The 26,539-nt window shown below is 36.5% G+C and overlaps 1 protein-coding gene across 1 annotated transcript in view; it reads right to left on the reverse strand.

Annotated features, from left to right (window-relative positions):
• The window catches only part of LOC110095815 (TVP38/TMEM64 family membrane protein slr0305), a 58,598-nt gene that overhangs the window by 23,398 nt on the left and 8,661 nt on the right, over positions 1–26,539 (reverse strand). Inside the window, exons 4-5 of the mRNA XM_020821546.2 lie at positions 25,099–25,197; positions 20,834–20,920 (exon numbers count right to left, since the gene is read on the reverse strand). Of these exons, the coding sequence (XP_020677205.1) occupies positions 20,834–20,920; positions 25,099–25,197 (186 nt within the window). The remainder of the gene's footprint in view (positions 1–20,833; positions 20,921–25,098; positions 25,198–26,539) is intronic.

Genomic DNA, 26,539 nt, shown 5'->3' on the forward strand with positions numbered 1-26,539 from the left:
TGGCTTTGGATAGCCCTGCATCTCCCCTTATAACCATCTTTCTCCCATCCACCATTAATTCCATTGTGAGTGCTCCCCAATTGTCCTTGGTTTCCCCCAAGGTTTGTAACCACTTCATCCCCAGGATGACATCAGTGCTCCACAATTCCAAGGGAAGGAAGACCTCCCTCACCTGGATCCCCTGAATCTTTAGCATCACCCCTCTACAAACTCCTCTACCAATTTCCACCTTTCCCGTGCCCATCATCGCCCCATAGTCTCCTGTATCCACTAACTCCATCCCCAACAGTTCAACGATCTGGTTGGAAATGAAATTGTGGGTTGCCCAACTGTCACTCAATACCACCACCTCACGGTCAGGCGGTCAGCTATCTCTCATTTCACTTTCATAGTGTGACTCGGAGTGAATCTGTTAGACCGGTCCTCCATGGACCGGTCCAGCTGTTTTACCGCAGGAGGAGGCCGGCAGGCTCAAAGGAGGGGGAAAGAGTGGGGTCCACTTGAGATTCAAATACTTTCTTGGAGCCAAAAGGAGTGGAAGCAAGGGATATTTGGTCCTTTTGTGTTATTTTTGAATTGTATGCATTAAGTAGGGGAGAAAAGGGGGGATTAGGGTTATGAGATATTTTTGTGAAAGTTTTTCTTGTTCTTCTTTGGTGGCTAGGGCTCTAGATTGAATTCTAGAGATTGGGAGAGTGCGATCCTCCTCTCGAATAGAGGATCCTTGTATCTTTGCTATTTTCCTTTCATCTTCTAGTAAAATACAAGTTCTTACTTCGTGTTTCTATCGTTTTTCTCGTGTTTTCCCACTGTTTTGGCTGATTTCCTGCTGTGGACAGCAGTTTGCTGTGAGATCTTTGGCTAAAGTGATTAGGAAATACTTGGAATAAAGAATTTCCTATCAGGTTCCTAGTCTATTTAGTCAAAGGATGTTATCGACCCGACCTGACAAAATGATGTAGGCAAGGGGGGTCAAATCAAATCCTAAAGTTTGGTTTTGACTACTCTTGGGCTTGCTAGCTCATTAATACTTTGAGCTGAAATCTAGCTCATTATGAGCTATTTTTTTTAGTTCATTTATTGAAGTAAAAAGGTAGCTCATTATGGTGGAACTTGGCCCTTTCCCTTCCCCATGCTACCTCTCGGTTTCCTCCTTGTCTCTTCGGTTTCCTCTTGGCCTTTGTTGTTCCCGTGGCCCCTGGTTGTTTTCCCGTGCTGATGCTCTGTTCTCTGTTCAGGCTCCTTGATTCCTTGATGGCAGGGTTTCCCGTGGCTGCTTGCTTGGTTCCCGTGGCCTTCTCCTCTCTGTCTCCTATACCGAATTGGGGCTGCTGTGTTATGGTTGTTCGGGACCTCTGCTGGCTGGGTTTCCCGTGGCTTCCATCTGGGTCTTCCATGGCCTTTTAGCTCTGTTTCCTGGGCTGGCTTAGGAGCTGCTATTTGGTGGCAGTCTCTTTGTTTTCTATTCCGTATGGGGGATGGTGTTTTTGTGGCTATTGGCTTTTTATTTCCCTAAATCTAATAGGTTTTTAATTAATGTTTTAAGGGCTGTTAGGCTGCCCTCTCTTGCCTATATATAGAAGATGTTAAGGATGAAAAAGAGAGTTATGTGAGTAATTTTTGGAGATAAAACCTGAAGGTTTTCATTTGGAATAGCTTGCGAGCTATGTCCTCTTCTTCTTCTCTTCTTTATAGCTTGCGAGCTATATTTTGTCTCGACTTCTAATCTATCTCTTCTATCCGTAAGTGACCACCCCATATGTATCCTTCTTCTTTCAATGGATGAATGCAACTTTAGATGTCTTGTTTGAGTCATTTGTAAGTGTCAAAGTTTGTAAGTCCTATTATAATATAAAAGTGAAGTTGTATTTTGTCTATTTCGTGTATTTTCTTTATCCTAGTAAGGTAATGTTTTTCTAGCAAAAAAATTAGGGGTCTCCTAATTTTTTTGCTTACTTTTTGATTACATCAAATTTGGTATCAGAGCAAGTTCTTATCCCGGTTTGTCGAGTAAGTCTTGGTGAGTCATAGTAATTGTTGTTTGTGTCATGAGAGTCTAGGTTTCTTTAGGTTGAGTTTTTTTTAGAAAAAAAATGGAAAATCAAAATCAGCCAAGTAATCCAGTGGTGGAAGAAAATCACCTAGAAGATTCTGAAGTTCAAAGTCCAATGGACAGATGGATGCCGTCAGAAGGGAGTTCAACTAATCCGATTCAGAATGAATTATACAAACTTTAAGTAAAGATGCATATGTGTACGGAGAAATACATGAAAAATAAACAACTGTTGCAAGCTCAGTTTATGCAAGAACGAGATGAAATTCTAAAAAGGTATGAAGTAAAAATTCAAGAGCTTGATGCCCTTCCACCGTCTCCTTGGATCAAATCAAAAGACAACTCATCAGGAGATGAGTTTTTCAAGTAGGGGAGTCTGATGTAGGCAAGGGGGGGTCAAATCAAATCCTAAATTTTGGTTTTGACTACTCTTGGGCTTGCTAGCTCATTAATACTTTGAGCTAAAATTTATCTCATTATGAGCTATTTTTTTAGTTCATTTATTGAAGTAAAAAGGTAGCTCATTATGGTGGAACTTGGCCCTTTCCCTTGCCCATGCTACCTCTCGGTTTCCTCCTTGTCTCTTTGGTTTCCTCTTGGCCTTTGCTGTTCCCGTGGCCCCTAGCTGTTTTCCCGTGCTGATGCTCCGTTCTCTGTGCTGGCTCCTCAGTTCCCTGATGGCTGGGTTTCCGTGGCTGCCTGCTTAGTTCCCGCGGCCTTCTCCTCTCTGTCTCCTGTACCGAATTGGGGCTGCTGTGTTATGGCTGTTCGAGACCTCTGCTGGCTGGGTTTCCTGTGGCTCCCAGCTAGGTCTTCCATGGCCTTTTTGCTCTGTTTCCTAGGCTGGCTTAGGAGCTGTTGTTTGGTGGTTGCCTCTTTGTTTTCTATTCCGTATGGGGGCTGGTGTTTTTTGTGGCTGTTGGGTTTTTATTTCCCTAAATCTAATAGGTTTTTAATTAATGTTTTAAGGGCTGTTAGGCTGCCCTTTCTTGCCTATATATAGAAGATGTTAAGGATGGAAAAAGAGAGTTATGTGAGTAATTTTTGGAGATAAAACCTGAGGGTTTTCATTTGGAATAGCTTGCGAGCTATGTCCTCTTCTTCTTCTCTTCTTTATAGCTTGCGAGCTATGTTTTGTCTCGACTTCTAATATATCTCTTATACCCGCAAGTGACCACCCCACATGTATCCTTCTTCGCTCAATGGATGAATGCAACTATAGGTGTCTTGTTTGAGTCGTTTGTAAGTGTCAAAGTTTGTAAGTCCTATTATAATATAAAAGTGAAGTTGTATTTTGTCTATTTCGTATATTTTCTTTATCCTAGTAAGGTAATGTTTTTCTAGAAAAATAATTAAGGGTCTCCTAATTTTTTTGCTTACTTTTTGATTACATCACAAAAAGATCATTATTAGCAGTAATGGGTTGCTTCGTCCAGAGGTACCTTATAAAACTTGGGTGAATATTTGTCTAAGGGGACAAATTAAAGTTAATATTAGGTAACAAGTTGTTTACCCTATCAAGTTTATCCTATGATTCATAATCAAAGGTGATAGATATTAGGGAATATATGTGCTCTGGTTGATACCGTAATATAGGGGAGCCATCAGGGCCAAACCACTCGATTAGAGAGCCTCCATCATAATCAGTTACTATATGAAACAATGGGGCAAACCACCGATTAGAAGAGGATTGTTTGAGAATAAATCTTATTAATATTTTAGACTATAAATTTGCACTTTATGAGAAAAAATTATTCTTGTATTCATTACACTCATCAAATGATTGTGGGGGAGGGATTAACTTTTGCTTCAAATTTTTAAGTGATATATTTCCATTTAAATTTTCTGAAATTTTGATAATTTTTTTAAAATTTACCCCTCTAATTAAGATAAGATTTCAACACGGCAATCATCGAAACGACATTGGAATCACATTAAATATATTTGCAATTTAATAAAGTTTGAAGGTAATTAAAATGGAGTCCCCTTCAGTTGAGATTCACTTTCAACATGGCCATAATGGTGGTGACATTAAAGTTATATTAAATATATTTATATTTTATAGGGATATAGAGGTATTAAAATGATGATCCCCAGTTGAGACCCACTTTCAATATGACCATCATAAAGGATTAAAGAATTCACAATTTTGTTATTTGAATCTTGTCAATTTTATTTGCTCTCTAACAAAAAATCATGTTCAATTAATGATTTCATGAATTTAATATATGAATATTAAAATTGGAACCTTTATTTTTATGGTGAATTTATTTTAAAAAGGCCTTAAAAGCCTAATATGAACATAAAATATAAATTTCTTCAGGGATTTCAATGTCGTGCATTCACTCATTAATTCAATTTTTTTCAACTCCAGACATTTTAAGGACAGAATCGAACTTAAAATTTAGAACATATTTAACTCGCGCAGCATTCTCGTACCGTAGATTTAGGACAACGGTCAGAGCACATGAAGGTGATTTTAAGTACTTTTTAGCTTACATATATACTTTTTGATGCATTTGCACGATGCACCTGCACTCTTTTCAAGAAGTTAGCAATGTGTTGGTAAGCTTTTTGATGCACTCATAAAATTCCCTTACATGCATTTTGGTGGAGTTTTATAACTTGTTCACACGATTTCATTACATGCTTTTCAAGACAGTCACATGTTTTTTGCATCAGTTGCAAATTTCTCAAAGTTATAGCACATTTATCAAGGCAAATGACATATTCCTCAAGGCTAACGAACGCTTGTCAAAGTGTAATGCTTCATAGGATTGTCGCATACTTCCCGACACTATCATGTTCTTCTCAAGGTGGAATGCTTAGGCTTGAAATTTTACATTTTAAAGCATGTGATACCTTAGTAAATTCAATATTTAATTATCTTTGTGCGCATATTTGTTAATAGTAGGCGCACAAATTTCATTTTGAAGCCTAGAGTATACCTTTTTTTTGTTTGAATGCATGTTGTGAATCTGGTGAACATTATTTGAAGGCAAACAGGAATTCCAAAATTTTCTTATTATTACTTTCTGTAATTTAGAGATTCGTATGTTCAGCTGAAGCCCCAAAAATTCAAGTCTTGCTTGTGATTTACTCTGTTTTCTACAAGTTCTCTATTCCTACACGTAGGCAAGCTGTCACCGTCATTATAAGTTCCCTATTATTGCCCAAGATGAGTTATTATGCTCATTGCGGGGCTTATCTGTTTGTGGTAGAATTTATAGCCAAAAGAGCATATTCAATATTTTAATAAATTATTTCTAATTGTTAGATATTTTTCTTCTTGAACTAGATGGCTAGAAGTGCCAATTTTTTTTCCAAAGCACTAGGCGATAGAACGGTTCACTAGCAGTATAAGTTAAGAAATTTAATAAATTATTATTTTTTAATTAAATCACATATATATCTATAATCAAATAATATAATGCTTAAGTAGATAAAAAAAGTGAATCACTACGTCACAAAATTCTTTATTTTTTGTGCCTCTATTTGCATGTCATCGTCTCGTATGCAAGAAAATCTGCAAAATTTCTTGTGTGGTACCCCAAGCAATATTATTGTCATATTCATATGCAATGGTGAAGTCCATTTTGCGAACGGGGTGCAGCATTTAGGTGACCTTGCATAATGTCATTTCTGTCGTACATTTTTTTCGACCACCTTCACTTAAATGATAGTGCAAGGTCTTCCCTTAATTAAATTCGATGTTTCAAGGGCAACGGTGCAGTCTGTTTCACAATTGAATGAAATTTAGGTGATTTTCATGCAACATTACAGCTGCTAACTATCGCTTTCATTGTTGTTCAGCTTGCATGATCTTTGATAAATTCAACACTCTAAACACGCCAATGCATCCCTTTCCACAAACAAATAATGTTTGTGTGATTTCATGCGACGTCAAGGTGTTTCAAGACCGCTACATATGACGTCATATCCATTGATTGTCATACTCGTCATACTCATCTGAACTGATTACAAAATATATATGGAGAACAAATACACACATGTATATGCATACATATACATAACTTTTTGAGCAACTATTTATTATCCACACCTAAACCACTAGTTCAACCCCACAAAAATCCCACTTTATTAGCATCTTTGGTGCACTTGCATCAATTCATTATCTATGCTTCTTCCCTACTAGTGATTCAGAATTTGAGTCATTCTAGTTACGATCCTGAGATCCATCAAACTCAATCTTCCATGCATCTCCTTGTAATGACCCACAACCAACTTCTCACAATTTGTTTCCATGCCCCCATGTCCCTACACACACATGCTACTCAAGCACGTGAGCCATTAATGCATTCTGCTCCATATGTTAAACTTACTTTCCTCATTGATGGCATCGTTGCTCAACATTATGATCTTCACCTACTGAAACAATGTTAACCTCTACATCATCCTCGCCTAGCATCTTCACCTTTGTTTGACTTCTTACATCCCTTTGGCCATTCTAAAATCACCTCATACCTCTTTGGACTAATTAACAATGCCTTCCATGTCTTTGGAGAGGACAATATAGAAAGGATAGCAACTATTCATTGTCCACATCTAAATTGATGACCCACCGCCATCATCTAGTCAATGATTGACATTGCTGTAGATTTTTTGTTTCATGGTTCAAAATTTTATTAGTAGATAAACTATGAGACTACAAACTTCAAGTGTTCGTATTTACAAGTATAATCTTTAACTATTAGTTTAATTTACATACCATTTTATTTGAAAATCTATTATCATTGCTTAGTCCTCAGCGAGGAAGCTACACTAAAATAAAATTGAGTGTTGCCTAACTTATGCCTAACTTATATGAAGGAGAGTTCCACCAAATATCAGGTGTTTGTAGGCTTAGAAAAATAGGAACCTGCTACTCATGCTACTCATCTCTGCACAACTAAAACAAATTACTTCTATGCATATTTTGGGATACTTGAAGAATCAACCATCAGTTTCATAATTGAATTTTCATAAAACTATTTGTCTTTGCTATCAGAAAATAATTGAAACATAGCTTCCTATTTAGCTGCATTCATCACATCTTCTTTTAACTATTTCTATACCATATTTACTTTCACTTCAGCATATCACATGCTGCACTAAAGAGGCGAACATAAGAATCTGGTAGGTCCATTGAGCAAATGAGCCAAAGATAGAAACCTATAAAATCATAAGATGACATCATATATGAGTATAAAACCTTTAGAATAACTTCAAACAAATTTTGAGTCAATTTGATGCGGGCAAAAAATCCGGGGGATGGGGCGCCCGAGGACCTCTGCCCACAGAGACGAAGAACCGACCGATACGAGCTCGTCAAATGAGACGAACAAACTCTTACATTTCAAATTAAACTAAGCAGCAGAAATTAAAAACTACAAACGACGATTTATAATTTTGACACTTAAACAAAACTCAAAGAAGACAGACACTCTAAAGTTGCTTCACTTATAGAAGAGGGATATAGGTGGGGTGTAAACTTGCGGAGAGACGAAAGAGGTTAGAAGCCAAGACGAAGGGTGGAAAGAGCTCGCAAGATTTCCGGAGGGGATGAGAAAGAAGGTGGACAAAGCTCGCAAGCTTTTCCAAGCAAACCCACAGGTTATAGCTTTTCCAAAAATAACATTTCATTCACCACTTTAAAACATAACAAACCCCTCATATTTATAGGTATGAAAGGGGGAACAAACAGACACTTAAATAAATTTTCACACGAACCTAAACCACAAGCACGGAAATCCCCCCATGCATTCACGGAAAACAGCCCAAGCCCAAGAACCGAAGGAGCCACCACAGAAACCAAAGAGGCCGCACGGAACTAAGGCGCCAAAGCCACGGGAAATCCCCCAGGCTCGAAAAACCAGCAGCCGACCGGAAATCCAAGGGCCATGGCACGAAAAACAGCAGCCCACTGTGGAAGCCAAGGAGCCACGGCATGAGAAAACACATTATCTTGGGATTCCAAAATCCATTTTGGAATCTCAAGAGACAACATAAATTAAAACATAAAAAACTATAAAAATTACATTTAATAAAAAGATAAATATGAACTAAAATGTTAGCCAATAATGAGTTAACCCTTAGTTCAATAAGTGAACTAAAGACTAGCTCATAAATGAGCTAAAATTTCAGGTCAATTTTGATTGAGCTTGTAAACTCGAGGGAAGCCAAAATTGATTTATTTTGGGCATGAGTTGCCCCCCCCCCCCCTTTGTATACATCAGACTCTCCTTCTTGAGAACTCATCTCCCGATGAGTTAGCTTTTGGTTCTCTTGAGGAGGTGAATACTGTGCATCCAGCTCTTTGATCTTATCTCCAAATTTCTTCCTGCTCTTTCTCGAACTGTCTTTGTAGATATCTCTTCCACTTCTCGAATTTTTGATCACATAAGAACATGTGATATTGAAGCTTGTATAGACGGTTTTGAAGTGGATCAGTTGAATCGCCTTCTGTAGGAATCCATCTGTCCAACGGAAGAGGGACATCGGGATTATCTTGACTGATTTCTTCCACGAATGAAGCCATTTTTTTGTTAATTTCCATATTTTTTTTAACTAACTCAAAAAAAAAAAAACTCAACCTAAAAAACTTAGACTCAACAATCTAAAAACTTAAGACTCAAAATACTTTCAAGACTCACCAACAAGACTTGACAACTAAAACTTGACAAACAACACTTAGGACTTCTTAACTTGCTTTGATACCAAAATGATGCGGGCAAAAAATCCGGGGGATGGGGCGCCCGAGGACCTCTGCCCACAGAGACGAAGAACCGACCGATACGAGCTCATCAAATGAGACGAACAAACTCTTACATTTCAAATTAAACTAAGCAGCATAAATTAAAAACTACAAACGACGATTTTATAATTTTGACACTTAAACAAAACTCAAAGATGACAGATACCCTAAAGTTGCTTCACTTATAGAAGAGGGATATAGGTGGGGTGTAAACTTGCGGAGAGACGAAAGAGGTTAGAAGCCAAGACGAAGGGTGAAAAGAGCTCGCAAGATTTTCGAATGGGATGAGAAAGAAGGTGGACAAAGCTCGCAAGCTTTTACAAGCAAACCTGCAGGTTATAGTTTTTCCAAAAATAACATTTCATTCACCACTTTAAAACATAACAAACCCCTCATATTTATAGGTATGAAAGGGGGAATACAAACAGACACTTAAATAAATTTTCACACGAACCTAAACATCACAAGCATGAAAATCCCCCACGCATTCACGGAAAATAGCCCAAGCCCAGGAACCGAAGGAGCCACCACGGGAGCCAAAGAGGACGTACGGAACCAAGGCGCCAAAGCCACGGGAAACCCCCCAGGCTCGGAGAACCAGCAGCCGGCCGAAAATCCAAGGGCCATGGCACGGAAAACAACAGCCCACTGTGGAAGCCAAGGAGCCACGGCATGGGAAAACACATTATCTTGGAATTCCAAAAGCCATTTTGGAATCCTAAGAGACAACATAAATTAAAACATAAAAAACTATAAAAATTACATTTAATAAAAAGATAACTATGAACTAAAATGTTAGCTAATAATGAGTTAACCCTTAGTTCAATAAGTAAACTAAAGACCAGCTCATAAATGAGCTAAAATTTCAGCTCAATTTTGATTGAGCTTGTAAACTCGAGGAAAGCCAAAATTGATTTATTTTGGGCATAAGTTGACCCCCCTTTATCTACATCACAATTGTATGATCTCATAAAATTTAATCACTACAAAACCAAATTGAAATTTAAAGGGGCTTCTGTAAAAGAAACTTTCAAGGTATCATTCCACATCCTTCAAGCAACCCTATAAATTTGGGTTAAAAAAGAATGAACCAAACAACTCAACTTATTACTAAAGAAGATGCTAAAACACTTGAGCTAGTTATGCCACCAATTACAGATCTAGGTGCACTTCGTTGATAAAATTATATTGGAAGAAATGATTTAGGTATTAGAGTTTACCAACACCGTGATAATGTTAATTATATTAGGACCACACCAAGTTTATATGATAGAAAAATAATGAAGCAGGTTACCCTGAAGAACCAAGAACACTTGTCAATATTATTTATGAGGAGGAATTAAAACACAACATACTTGAGCGCTACCAAATTTGGAATTTTCATAAAAATAATATAATCCAAGACCATGAAGAGATGATGATTTTGAGCTATTAAAAAGGGTTAAAGTAACCAATACTTTTAATGAAAACTTATCTAAACATCCATTTCGATCAATGCCAAATAGTTCTATTTACGATAGTTAAACGAGCAAAATTTAACAAATGGTTTTGGTGAGAAGCTGAAACTGAATTAGATTGCCAACATGAACAACCGAATTACCACCTAGGTTGAAATGAAAAATGAACTCCAACAAAAATACCTAAAAGCATATTATAAACTACTTGAGTAATTTATGAGCCCCAAACAAGAGAAACAAACAGTAATAGAATACAACAACAACAACAACATCAAGCTTTTATTTCACTACGTGGGGTTGGCCACTGATGCAATCAAAAATTAGAGGGGACCTTATATTTTTTTATCACAATACGACAAACTTTCTAGATACAAAATAAAGACATAAAATGCATAAAACAAACTTTAATATTATAAAAACGAAAGACTTACAAACTTGACTCATAAACCAAAGACACCCTAAAATTGCTTCACTTAGAGAAGAGGGATACAGGTGGAGTGGCACTTGCGGAGAGACGAAAGAGGTTAGAAGCCAAGACGAAAGGTTGGAAAGAGCTCGCAAGATTTCCGGAGGGGATGAGAAAGAAGACGGACAAAGCTCGCAAGCTTTTCCATGAAACCCGCAGGTTTACATTTCCAAAAATCACATCACATAACATAACCAAAACATTACATAACCCCTCATATTTATAGATATGAAAGGGGGAATACAAACAGCCACATAACATTAATTTAAGCTTATTTAAATAGGGAATATGAAAAGCCAACAGTCACTTTCCGGAAACGAAGCACCAAAGCCACGGAAAAGCCCCCATTCATTCACGGGAAACAGCCCAACCAGGAATCGAAGGAGCAACCGTGGGAGCCAAGGAGGCCGCACGGAACCAAGGCGCCAAAGCCATGGGAAAACCCCCCAAGCTCGAAAAACCAACAGCCACCGTGAGAACCAAGGAGCCATGGCACGGGAACCCAAGAGCTAAGCACGAGAAACGAATAGACAAAGGGGGGGGAAGGAGAATAGACAAGATTAAATAAATAATGAGCTAATTTTTAGCTCCATAAATGAACTAAAAACCAGCTCATAATGAGCTAACCTTCCACTTGACATTAATAAGCTGGAGAAGTCAAAAATCAAATTTTTTGGGTTTGATTTAACCCCCCTTTGTCTACATCAGATTCTCCCCTTCTTGAAAAACTCATCTCCCAAATGAGTTAGCTTTGTTCTGAAGGCATTGCACCAAGAGACACCAAGACTCAACATGACTCAAAACAAAACTAATATGACATCAAGACACACACGACTAGCAAGATTTTTCCTGACAAACTAACTCACAAATAAGACTTGACTTGACTTACAAGACTGACACAACAAGACTCACACAACTCTCACAACAAGACTTACACGACAAGACTTGATTTGACAAACAAAACTTGACAGACTCAGACTTAACAACTCAATTTGACAACCAAACCCTAGGACTTCCTAACTTGCTCTGATACCAAATGATGCAATCAAAAAATATAGGGGACTCTCCCCTTCTTGAAGAACTCATCTCCCGATGAGTTAGCTTTTAATTCTCTTGAGGAGGTGCATACTGTTCATCCAGCTCTTTGAATTTCTCACCAAATTTCTTTAAAATTTCTTCCTGCTCCTTCTCAAATTGTTGTTGTAGGTACCTTTTCCACTTCTCGAATTTTTTATCACATAGGAACATGTGATACTGAAGCTTGTATAGACAGTCTTGAAGCGGATCCGTTGAATCACCTTCTGTAGGAATCCATCTGTCCAACGGGAGAGGGACATCAGGATAATTTTGATCGCTTTCTTCCATGAATGAAGCCATATTTTTTGTATTTTCCATTTTTTTGACTGACTCAAGAAATACTCAAAAAGACTCAATCTAAACTTGTCGACCACCAGATAATGATCAAAAATCAACAAAAGAAAAAAAAAAGAGAAAATCAAAATAAAAATCCACGTAATCCCGAAATTATGCAAGAAATCCCGTTACCTGACTGTTCGGCGCCGCTAGCATCTCTTCTCCGCGATTCCTGTAGAACTTTCGTGGGATCGTACCATTTCCATGTCGTTAAATACCGAACGAAGCCAAGGCGATGGCTGCTCTCGCACACGACTTCCTGCTCGACTCTTCCTCCCGATCTCCCTCCTCTCATACGAACACCTCCCGAACTCCCTTCCTCCTCCGACTCCACACACACAGAGTCGGAACTCTGTTCAGCCCGACACCCTCTCCCGCCGATCTCCTCATTCAGCCGAACACAAACCCAAGGCCAACGTCCACCTCGCCTCCCCATCCCGACGTTCGAGCCTTGCACACGGTCGACTCTTGCTTCCGATCGTGAGCTCCGATCCGCAGAGAGAGAGAGAGAGAGAGGCTCCTTTACCTTGCCAAGACCAAGCCGATCCCCTCTTCCTTCAAGCCAAACCGAGCTCCTCACTTAAAACCTAACCCACTAAGTTCAGCTCACTCAGTCCACTCACCTAACTCAGTCAACTCAGCCGACTCAATCCCAACTCAGTCTACTCACTCCCTGACTCAGTCCACTCATCCCCACTCAAACCAAGCCTTCTAAGCCCTAACTCACTCAACTCAGCCCACTCACTCAACCTAGCTCAGCTCCTCTAACTTGAATTTGGAGGTGATTTTTTTGTTTTGATTATTGTTATTATTATTATTTAATTATATTTAGTTATTTTTAATAACGGTTAATTATAATTGTTATAATTAAATATTTTAACTATATTTAATTATTATAAATAATGATTAGTTTTAATTAAAATTTACTTATGATTAATTTATAATTATTATGATTAATTATTAGTGATAATAATTAATCATAATTTATAAAAATTAATTATAATTAAATTTTAATTTAAATTAATTATCATCATTTATAATTAAATATGGTTAATTATTATAATTATATTTAATTATTCTTAAATTATAATTAATTATTATTAATTTTAATTAATGATAAAATAATATATATTAGTTCTTTTATCGATGCTTACAACGGGCCGGCAAACCCCCAAGGCGCTCACAGTAGCGTTGAGGGGGGAAACCGGTGCGATGCTTGCGACGATTTAAGGATCCCGTTCAATGCTAGCAACGAGCCGGCAAACCCCCGAGGCGCTCAAGATAGTGAGTAGGGCGGAAACCGGTGCGGCGCTTGCGACGAAGGGATAAAAAAGAGTTTTTTTATTTTATTTTATTTTAATATAAGTGACCCCGAACGCCCACGATGGTGCAGAGAGGGGAAATCTGTGTTTTTCTAACGTGTTTCTTCTTATAAAAAAAAACCCTTAAACGCTCACGTAGCGGGCGGGGAAAAAAAAATACAAAATGCGACCCGCGGTGTCATTTTTGACACTACCTGAAGCGCCACGTAGCGTCGAGGGGAAGGTTGCCTCTTAGTTTTTCCCCTAAACAGGGGAGACGCCGGGAGGCTGCCGAATTTTCACTGAAGATTCAAGGACTTTGACAGAATTTGGACATATTGAACTTGAACTCGGATTGAAACTTATACTTGGACTGTGCTGGACTTGAACTTGTGGACAAAATATAAAATGACTAATTTGAATTTAATTAAAATAAAATTGAAAAATATAAGATTGAACTTACATTTGATTATAAAAATCAAATGATAAGAACAAAAAAAATACTTCGAACATGATCTTGGACATTTGAACTCAAGCAAGTTGGACCATGGATGACTTCTACTGCTGGACTCGAACTGAAGTGAACTGAATGTGGACCGAAGCTGACAAGAGCAAGGGTGAAATTGAACTCAACTTGAACTCATATTGGACCTAATTGAACTACAAGATAACAACATAAAATGAGAATTAAATGAGATTTGCAATCAAATTACAAATTGCTTTTAAAATAAAGAACTTGTAAATATCATTGTTTACAAGTGGCAAGAAGACTAAGGAACTTGGTTGATTATAAACTCATAATATAAGCTTTTGACCATACCAATTGATTCATAATATCGTAGCTAGTTCATCCCTAATCTACTTGTAGTGAAATGTATTGATTCACTAGAAATCTCTGATGAATATGATGATTCATGTCTGCTTGTAACTAATGCAAAGTATTCACCTACGATTATGCACAAGGGATGTAAACATGTTAGTGAGCAACATTAGAAGGGCTATAATGAATAGAAACATTATAATGTTCAAGAATTCAATCATCATTTGATTTGCAAGCAACCATCAACAAGGATAAAACATATGATCTACCACAAGCAAAGATCAATTAGAGAATGCAACAATGTTCACAATCAACATCAAGACACAAACAAATGCATCCAAACCTTCAAGCCAATGAAAACTGAAATTAACGGTAGTCCTTCATATTAAATTCCACAAAAAGACATGGTAGTCCTTCCAAACAATGAAGTCTTTACTTAATATACAAATGAACTCTAAAGATCTGCAACACATACGATCTCTACAAAGAAAATGTTGTTGCCATGTCCACTGATGGTAGATGCAGAAAAACTTCAGTAAATGCAGTATCCTAAAGTAATTCCAGTCCGTGAAGGAATACATCTACCTACCTACATGCAGCAGTAGCGGATGTACTGAAAGAATCAAAAACCACAAAAAATGCATGAAGAATACGACAAGTGCAAGCTTATACGATCCAAAGTAAGGAGATTCGTAGTGCACTACGATCTACATATAAAAAGCAACGATTAGTGCACGACAATTACCTGTACGAAGCAGCGAACAACTAAACTCAGAAGCTGCTAACGCCACGCCACCGGATCTCCATCTCCGTACAAGCAGACAGAAGGCGTCTAAACATATTTAAAATACCCTTGCATGTGCACTTAATTTGTATACACATAGGTACAACTAAAGGGGAAAACAATCTCAACCCGCATGGGCCCGACGAGTATGTTATTGGTACACATGTCACGTTTAGGGATGCTGCGCGGGTTATCAAATTAAAACCCGATCCTCCTAGGCAGTTAAAAAGGAGTAGACAGGTTTAACGAATGCCCCCAAACAGCCCGCATGGGCCCCGGCGAACGTGTTATTGTACACACGTGACGTCTAGAATCTGCGCGGTCAAAAGTGAATTCTTGTTCGAACCCATCATTCTATACAGATCAATAGAAGTCGACAGGGTTCGAATCTTCAAACAGATACACGGTCGTGGCAACCAGTGTATTTGTTTTAATACATTTATATTAGGCCTTTAAGGCCGTAATAACAATAGAATTCACTATCAATGGCATAAAGCTACAAACATGATCCTCTGTCGACAGCCAAACAGAGTCGACAAGGTTCAAGCTTTAAAATAGAAATGACCCCAAACACCCCGATGATGACGTGTTGAAAGAAAATCTCAGTCGGAGGGTCCATTTCAAATACTATTCAATACTCAAAGCTCTACAAAACCCAAAAAATCCACAAAATTTCAAATTCCAAAAAAAAATAAAATGAAATCAATCCATCAACACACTTAAAGCAAAGCCCATCCACCTCCGCAACTGTCTACCGGGGTGGACAAATCCAATAAACTCTAGCTCACAAAGAGTCAAATGCCTAGTCAAAAATATCACTATGATTCATTCTCAAACAATCTCTTGCCAGTAAGACGAGTACGGTCCTTAACAGGCAGTTTCGCCGCCAAATGGCACTGCAAGGAAAACGTGTATAACCCGGGCCCTCTGAACCGAGTGGTTTTGCAGCAAATGGCACCAACAGATAGCGGATGGCCAGAGCTAATACGTCTCCTTAGTGGCGTTAAAATCCTTGAATAGAATCAATAGGATATGAATCGATAGGGCACAAAGCCCTCTGTAGCTTAAGGTGGATTCAAATTTGTCCCCTTAGACAAACATCCAACCAGGTCTACAAGTCCCCTTGGACGAAGCAACCCATGTGGCTGCCGACAAGGATCCTTCTATCAGTTGGGTCGACTACCTCTCTCTGACTAAGTAGACCAGGACCACTATGGCCGGGACGACGGAACATGGATCTGACGGCTATCATCCATTCTCCCACCATCCGCTGTTAGTGAAATTTCATATTTAAATATCAAACTTTTCAATACTTTCCAAATCCCAAATCCAAATCCAGTTCTCAAATTCCAAACTATTGCTGTACATACGCCAGCATAACACGTGTTCTCTACGTATCTGATTGACGATTAGCCTTAATCGAAAGTTCTCTCTCGTGACCGGAGGGGTAATTAACTATAGGGGCTTCGCCTATAGGAAACCAGAACTCAGATCATAAAGTCCTCGCAAAATGAGGCGAAATCTCTGGGTAGTGTCTTATCTACAAACCCATCTGCCTTCCAAAATTTACCCGGAACTTATTCAGTTAAAACTCCCTCGCCGAAAAAAAGAAAAACGAACGGGCGAGGCCGGGGCGAATTGTTGGACCCACAAAACTTAAACTCACAATACGACTCATGACAAGACTCACAAAACTCACAAAACCTCGACAATACTTAACTTGACAAACAAAATCAAAAACTTGACAAACTAAAACAAAACTTGACAAACTCACAACCTAGGACTTCCTAACTTGCCTGATACCAAATTGGTGGGGCAGAAATATAGGGAGCCTAACCCCTGCCCGCACAGGAGATAATACCAGACGAGACCCACAAACCACGAAACGACGAAGAAGGGGAAAGAACAAACTCTTACATAAAACTAAAAAGAAGAAATTACAAACACAAAATTACAAGACTTAAACTTTGACTCATAACCAAAGACACCTAAAGTTACTGCACTTGGAAGAAAGATACAAGTGGAGTGGCACTTGCGGAGAGACGAAAGAGATTAGAAGCCAAGAAAGAATGGTGGAAAGAGCCCGCAGGATTCCGGAGGGGATAGAGAAAGAAGACGGACAAAGCTCGCAAGCTTTCCGATGACAACCAGCAGATTTAGATTTCCAAAAATCAATCACATCACATTCACTCTTTTAAAACAATACATAACCCCTCATATATATATATATATATGTTTGAAAGGGGAATACAAAGAGACTCATAATAAATTCTCATAGGAATTCTAAAAGACTTAGCATTAAACCCAAATACTTTTCATCAAAAAAAAAAAACAGCCCAAGCCAAGGAACCGAAGAGGCAACTCACGCGGAGCCAAGGAGACCGCCGGAACCCAAGGGCGGCGCCGAAGCCCGGGAAAAGAGCCCAGGCGCGGAAAACCAGCAGCCGGCCAGAAATCCAATAGGCGAGGCACGGAAAACAGCAGCCCAAGGGAGGAAGCCAAGGAGCCACCGCATGGGAAAAGACATTTCTTGGAATTCCAAAAGCCGGTTTGGAATTCCAAGAGACCTACATAATTAAAAACATAAAAAGCATAAAAAGTACATTTAATATAAGATAAATATGAACTAAAATCATAGCTAATAATGAGCTAACCCTTAGTTCAATAAATGAACTAAAGACTAGCTCATAAATGAGCTAAAATTTCAGCTCAATTTTTATTGAGCTTGTAAACTCGAGGGAGGCCAAAATTGATTTATTTTGGACATAAGTTGACCCCCCTTTGTCTACATCAGCTACACGAATCCTTTTTTCTCCATTGTGTCATGTTAAGAGTCAAATTCTCATTTAAATCTAATAAAGAAACGTCATTTCTAATATTTTCTATCTAAGTCTTTTTAGATCTACCTCTACCTTTCTTAACATAAGCCAAATTTAATACATCTACTTTTCTAACCAGTTCATTGGAACACCGTCGTTTTATGCGACCAAAATATCTAAGGAGACGCTCTCTAATCTTATCTTCCACTGGAGCTGCTCCAACCCTTTGAAGTATATGCTCATTTTGTATCTTATCTTTAAGAGTAAAGCGACTCATCCACTTGAGCATCCTCACATTCGCAAAACTTAAGTTAATATTATGCTTCTCTTTTAATGGCCAACATTCAACACCATAAAGCATTGCAAGTCTCACCACCATCTTATAGAATTTTCACTTAAGTTTGAGGGGGACTTTTCTAGCACACAACAAACCCGATGCATTCCTCCACTTCAACCATCCAACTGAATTCTACTAATAATACCTCATCTATTTCACTATCACTCTAAACAATAGACCCAAGATATATAAAACATGTACTATGAAAAAATTATAATAGAAAACTTGAATAAATCTGAAGAATATGTCACTCATTTTAGTCTCCCTAAAGAGTTATATTTAGATGCATTAATGTGTAGACCTCAATTAATATGCTCCAAAAATTTTAGATCATGCACATCAAAAAGCCTTGAATAACAAGCGTTATGAACATTAACCTAATGCTAGGGCTAGGAAGCATTTCTACAGTGCCGACCATCTAAAGCCCTAAATGCCTAAAGTCTACCTGTCAAGATTGAAATATTTATGAAGTGTATCCTTATCCAAACTAACATAAAAATATCTAAAAGGATAATCAAACATAAATTAATTATGATAAATATAATCTCCCAATTTAATAAAAATAAATTCAAAGCCTAATTTATTATATTGCATTACTACAAGTGTTGGATAACTATGTAAGGTGGAAGCAACATGAATGTCATCACACGAGCAATTGCTAAATAAGTAATAATAGTTCCTACCTGTCAAGATTGAAATATTTATGAAGTGTATCCTTATCCAAACTAACATAAAAATATCTAAAAGGATAATCAAACATAAATTAATTATGATAAATATAATCTCCCAATTTAAATAAAAATAAATTCAAAGCCTAATTTATTATATTGCATTACTACAAGTGTTGGATAACTATGTAAGGTGGAAGCAACATGAATGTCATCACACGAGCAATTGCTAAATAAGTAATAATAGTTCCTACTAAGTCACACAGAACTCCCATGCTCCATACACGAAGATTTTCCTTAGTTGGATCACCACTCAAAATGTTTTTCAAGTTCCTCGAATGAACTAAAAAGAAAGATTCTTACTTGTTGCCCAAGTGCCTTTCTACTAAAGCTAATAGATAAGGAAGGCCTCGCAATAAGGCAAAGCATACACAGGTTCTCAATGAAGCTAATCTCAGTTGAACCACCATTATGTAGTTCAAGGGAGCATTCCTGGAGCAATGAATCTTAAAAGTTGTTTGGTATATTTTTTTTCATGTAATGTTATGTTATTTATGATAAATGAGGTTTGATTTATATTATCTTTCACAAGAACATGAGTAATCAAGATTAAGATAAACTAAACAGCGGCCAAAATGGATACTATCTGAATTTCCTCAATCTTAAGTGTTTAAAAAAAAAAGGTGAAACAAGAAAGATATTATCACCATTAATTATTCTAAAAAAACATTTTTTTTCTTAAGTAAGAAGACATTAAACTAAATACACCACATTTGAAGGATAATATTATGATCAAAATAGCATTAATATCTAGATAATAGTATTATCTAAATAACATTTAACCAAATAGACTCCTAGTTTTATTAGCAATTGTTCATAGTTTCAGTAGTTATAGAACCATTTTAGACAAGTTTGTGATTGGGAAAAAACCAAGTCACATAGGAGATGGAGAGGTTTTGATATGCAAGGGGCAGGATGGACAGGTTTTGGTTGGTTGAGGCTGAACTTAAAAGTGGAACTGGAAACTACGGAGAATATGAGAAGAAGGGGTTATAGAGATCAATGAGAGGGTGAGGTGACATCATATATCACTGGTATTGACGCATGTAGGATATAAAGAACATTGACCTGAAAACCTTGAGAACTGAATTGAACTAGCCTGAAGCATCAACGAGGGCAAGATAATGTGATTGATTTTCGATGATGATGACATCAAGATCAACAAGTCGAAGATTTGCACAAAGAATGGTGACGCAATGGATGTTCCCATGTGTTGTTTCTCTCTCTGGTCATCCATCTCTCACCTCCCCCTTGCCCTCTCTTTGTTTCTTGTCACCTACTTGTCATTTGTATCTACTAAAAGAGCTCTTGCTCCCCTAGAAACTCCTCCCCACAATAAAAGATATTAAATGTTGGATGTAATATTCATGGAGATAAATCCACTTGTATGAAAACTAAAAAGACACTTTCATCTAATGATACTTTAGATTGCTTCCAAGAAAACAGCTTCTACGGAATTTAGTTTTCCAATCTTTTTAATTATTAATTTATTTATTTTATTAAAGACTAAGGATTTTTTCAGCATTGTTCTGTTGTGTCGTGACATATGAGAGCTAATGTATTTTTTAAGTCATTTTATTAAAAAGTAGAAATGTCAGAACAATTTTTAATCAAACAACCATAACTCTTACAGATATAAACAACATTTTTTCCTTGCATAAAAAAATATGTCAGCACATAAAATTTAACTGGAAAAGGAGTAACATAAATTATAGTTAACCAATTAAAATGATGAAACAATACAACAATATGTTGATATTCATGAGCAACTATTATGGTCAGAATCTCAATAATCCAAGATATTTTCTTTCTTAAGGGGATCAATAAGATTCAATCAGGAATAAAATATCCTCCAACAATTAGAACCAGTAAACAAGAGGATAAGCCACGAAACTCCAAACCTTAAAACCAGATCTCTGAATTGCAATAGCAACAGCCTGAAACTTTGGGTAATCCTTAAGCTTGGATATAACATAAGGCCTACCAATCTGCAAAGCAATAATTTTAGAACATAAACCAGTAATGTGATGAGAAAGCATTAACACCAATTTTCTAGAAATAATAATATAAGGATGAATGAAACTCAAAGATCTCAAACTGTAAGTCAATCAATATCACTGCATTGGCCAAATATGTGCATTTTTATGCATCACAAATGAACCTGGTTCTGCTTATGACAAAAATACAAAATCTTTTACTTAAGGGACTCTTTCGCTAAAAAAGGAATGCAAACTAAAATAGAATATAGTTTTATAGAATGAAATGTAATTAAAATATTTGGAGTTGTTTGGATGAATGTAAAATAAATGCAGGCGATCACTTTTTTTATTTTTTTGGCTTGAAGTAAAATGAATACAATTTAATGCCCAATGATGGTGATGGTTGTTGGTAGCCGGTGAAAGTTGTTAAGGGAAGACGGCAATGGGCGGCCATGGCCGCAGCTATGAACAATAATTGTGGATGGCAGCCTGGGGAGGGGGGCAGTAATTGGTAGAGTCAACTTGAGGTGTATTTTGAAATTCAATCGAAAACAAGTTTAAAATACATTAAAAATGAACAATAGAATGAAAAAGGAATTCATCAAAATTTTACTCTACATTACTTTTTCATAAAACAAACACCAAAATTTTTAAATCCCCAATATTTAAAATGTTTTACATTCCTTTTTAAGAAAACCAAACAGCCCCTTACTCTCATTAAGAAAAAAAAGGCTTTGGAGGAAAACTACCAAGATTGGTGTAACCAAAGCCTATATCATTCACTTTGTACAAGTGGTTACCCTCAATAAGGATGTTTTACAATCAAATCCAAAAGCAAAACTCACTATGAAATATACACTTTAAGATCAATATGAAAACAAATGGAAATAATGGAATGACAAAAATTTAGAAAACTATTCAAATAAATGCAATGAGCCTACTTCAAAGAGAATGGATGCTAGTCAAGTCATTTTGGCAAGAGATGATAAACATTATAATTTCAAATGCTATACCTATAAAAGGGAAAGTAAATACAATTTCCTGATATCTATTACGATTATTTTTATTTGGTAAGCCAAAGGTTCTTAGAAAAAAAAAAGAAGAAAATGATTTTCTTCCACTTTTCTATACTTGATTTATATTGAAAGAGCAAGTATAGCAATGTTTTTTCTCATCTTTTTCCATTCAACGGGGAAGAAGGGCAATGGGTACAGGCAAGAAGAAAGTTGTTCGTGGTGGTGAAAGGCAATGGTATTTTCCTTACAGCCACATCTACACTGCCACCACAACTATTATTATCAAACAAAAATTTATAAACTATAGTAAACAAATGTTCAAGTGCCCATATAAGGGTGGAATGGTCCTCACGGAACTTTTAAAGGAATTATTTAAACACAAACCTTGAAATCTACTTTAAAAAATTATAAGAGAAAGAGAAACTTAGCATATAATTTTCAATTAAATGTTACAGTGTTGGTGCTTTCAATCTTCTCATAAATATCGAAGATGCTTTCAATGTGTTTCAATTCTTCAAGTTTCTTTAAAGAGCAATCTATTGCAATTTTATTGACACTAAATTGTAATTTGGTGATATATATCATATTAAACACGCCACCATCACCATCCATTACATACATCGACCAAACGATGCTGCGAGTCTTAGTTTAAAATATTGTTGTGTGTCATCCATACAGGAGTTCCAAAGGAAACATGTGATCGTTTGGTTGAATAACCACCCACCCCAATATGTATTTTAATAGTCTAAGTGACCGAAACGTGAAAGTAGAAATAATTGGCATCCACATTCTTTCTTTCAATTGAATGATAGGGTGGTTTTGTACTTTGTGTCTTCTCATAGTTACTCTATATATGCTACTGAGATGTTCGGTTCTAAGCATTCCAAATGAAAATAAACAAGGGGTGAGTGATTCATATCAACATTGGTTGATTTACAGTAATTACATAAATATTGAAATAAAAATGGAGCTGAACTAACTCAAACTGAAACTGGCCATAGCTGGCAACAGTTTTCAGGTAATTAATTCACTTAAACTGGCACTTGTAATATACTATGCATATAATTTGTTAGTGGTAAAAATAACTATACCATACTTTATTGGGTTAGTAATTTTAAGGGGTTTTTTTTTTTTTCTTACATGAAATTGAGTCTAGCTTATAGCTTCAAGCTTAGTTGAGACACAAACCGCTTAGTTCAGACATGTGTTCACTCTTAGGAAAAAAAACTGTCCCTGGCCTGCGTGAGTTGGCCATGACAGAGTGAACCCGAGAACAAATAACTAAGTGGTATCCGTTTAACAGAAAAGAAAACGAGCTTATAACAAACATCAAAGGACTTAGGCAAATTAGATGGTTGCATTAGTCTTGGGTCAGTTCTCAAATTACCAGGTAAAGTGACAGACCTAATAATAACTTACAGTATAATGACAACAAATATGCATAAAGATTCTAATATTTTATAACATCTAAGATAAATGACTGTTAAAAATGGATGTGTGACAAAACTTAAAAGTGTAGACTGTGGACTAATTGAGGGATAGTGGAAGTAGAATATATTAAAAATAAATTGCTGAAAATAGGTTTAGGTGGTTTGGAGTGTATAACAAAAGATAGAAACTCATAACAAGCATATAGAATTAAATTTGAAGGATTAAGAAAGAAGAAGGGTAGCTCAAAGATAAAGTGAATAGAAGTTACACGGAGAGGTTAATCAATAGTAGTACCTCATGCAACATTTAATAGAAATGACTTGAGAATTATGATTCTTAAAACAAATCCCAAGTAGTTGGAATAAAGCTAATGATTATTTTGATAATTATGTTATAAATTTATTTCCATTTTTTTTATTACAAGGCTAAAAATCATGAGTATTTAGGGTTGAGTTTAACCTCTAACTGCGCATTCATATTCCTAGTTTAAGTATGCACAACAAACCAATTTTGGAGAGATAAATGAATGAGTAAACAAATATATTACAAAAGTATGCTTCATAGAAAACAGGTCAATTTGTCCATTGCTTGTTTTTAAAAAATAGGATTAAAAAGTTGTGCCCAATGCATCACTTAGCCACTACATTACAAAGATGTGATCCAAACCTCTAAGTCACAATGGAGCAAACAAAATATCTCTCGATATTCTCCTTGCTTTCTAAAGATAAGGAACAACAAGAAAAAGCTTTAAAATCATATTAATTTCCAGCTTATTAAAGCACATTAAATTTTTTAATGTGGCCATTTAATTGCAAATATGTTTTTATTCAATTTTAGGAGAAAAGTGATGAGAAAACAAACATTAATTCGCAGCACTTTTCTGGTTTTTAATCCTACTTTACATATAAATATTTTGAGTGTCTTATTTATGATTATATTACTTAATTAATAACCTCCTTTGTGAGAAAAGCCAGCAAAACTATGGATCCACTCTGACCAAAGGCCTCATTTAATTGCTTGTACGTAGAAAGTGTCTTAGAAACCAATAAATTATTTTGACTCATTTTATGTGTGAAAAAGAAATTATCATTTTTAGGCATTTTGAAGCTGTTTATAGAGTTTAAAATCATATTGATTTCGGACTTCCAGCCAAATGACAAAATATAGTAAATTGACCATAAACATCCAAATGAGCCCTAAACATTGTCTTTTCTTTACACCATACCAGTTAGTCCAGACAAGCTCGAATTTCACTAAAAAATGTTGAGTTTTGCATGTTTTCCTAATCAAAAAGGCATTTAATAACTTCCCACATAATGATTATTCATTTCTCTATGTACAAGAAATATAAGATGACAAGGCTCTGGCAGATCAAATTTAGCGTTCTATGCATGTCAATTTAAGTCCACGCGCATCTTGTTTGAAGCACATAACACAAATACTGAACTCAATTAGCCAGAAAAATGGACTATGTTTCAGATGGAAGAAGCAACAACGTGCAACATTCAACTCATGTAGACATAAATAATAAAGGCTGAAAAATATAACTGCTAAACTGGCCTTCAACAATAAGCTCTATTGCATGCCTGATAAAGCTATGGCAAAGTTAAACAACGGATAAGATAAAGGCTAAGAAGCTATAGACTAAATAGCTGTGACACGATCAAGAGTAGCTTTGCTAGAAATAATCAAAAAATTCTGAATATATAAGCCAGTAAAGCCAAAGTGTCATTTACATACTGTTCTACCAAGCAAGAAAGCGGCGGTCGCACCAAAAGTGCCTCCAAGAGAGTCAGCAACAAAACCTAGAGGCAATCCAAACAAATATCCTCCACCAAGCTGAAATGCAAACAAGTTTCAAAACTATGAGCCAATGAGCCACCATAACTTTGATAGATCAGGCCATGTGATTTTAGTAATAATATACTGCAAATTTCAAATTTCTAACAGCAAACCGCAGATATGAAGACGCTAAACTTAATGAAGAATAATAAACAAATTTATATCAAAGTAATATCACAAGGAAGAAATTACACAACGAAAGGTCATCTAAACTAAATGATACCATTGGTATCAAAGAAGTGCCGTGTTTCCATTGAAATTCACAAATGCTAATAGAATGATATTCAAGGTGAATAGCATGGTACATACTACCTGCAAAATGATATAATTCTAGTGATGACAAAAGCATGATGGTGCAGTGCAAGATGCTTCCCTTAGCTATCAATATTAAGTCTTATTTGTGCCAAATATTTATTCAATTATTTTATGTTGTTTTTAATTGTCATTTATATATTATTCCAAAGTAGATTTTAATTTTCAATAAGGCCTATTTCTATAAATAATATCTAGAGCTTTGTGATTCATTAAGAGTTTAAGATGAATTAAAGAAAGCTTTTCTTTTGGTTTCCCTTCTTACGATTGGTTCTCTTTTCTAAGGTTTCCTAATTAGTCATTCATCACAGTCTCATGACTCACTTTATTTTAAGAGTTCATTCATTAAGATGCTTGTAGTAAATTCTTTTTTTAGCCTCAGTGAAACTTGGTGGGTTTGTATGACTTCTTGTTATTGGTGGGGATGCTATGATAGATGATCTTGCTCTTCATGTTGTAGACATGCATTTGATGTAGTGGGACGATGGGTGGGTTAAGCGTCAATGGATTATGTGTTTGTGAATTTGTGGCTGATTAGATACATGACGTAGGTGATTGTAGCTTGTAGTAAAGCCGAAAAACTTTGTTGAGTTGCTTTTTGCATACTTGGTTCAGGTTGCAGATCCAACAATGGGAGGCAATTCAGAAATCCTTGGAATTCAGGAACTTCAACTCTAATTTAATTTATTTAGTTGAGGAATAAAGGAAGTTGATGTAGAGCTAGAATCGGGTAAATAAAAAAAATGGATGGAGAAATTTTATGCGACAACTTTCTCTAGCAACATCCTCCTCGAACTTTTAAACCCTAATGCATTTAATGTCAACAACTCTCTCTTCAATAACCACCCCCCCCCCCGCGCGCTATGTTAAAACAATGCTCACGAATAGTCGAGTGCTTAGATTTGAATTTCCCCGTCATGTTAAGAAAAGCGTGCACAGGGCTTACATCCTACATCGCAAGCATCGCCTACGAGTTTCCTTTATTTTGCTAAGAGAAGCACGAATAGGTTTCACTCGTAGATAACAA

This window comes from Dendrobium catenatum, unplaced genomic scaffold (assembly GCF_001605985.2).
Source record: "Dendrobium catenatum unplaced genomic scaffold, ASM160598v2 fragScaff_scaffold_265, whole genome shotgun sequence".
NCBI classification, from domain to species: Eukaryota; Viridiplantae; Streptophyta; class Magnoliopsida; order Asparagales; family Orchidaceae; genus Dendrobium; species Dendrobium catenatum.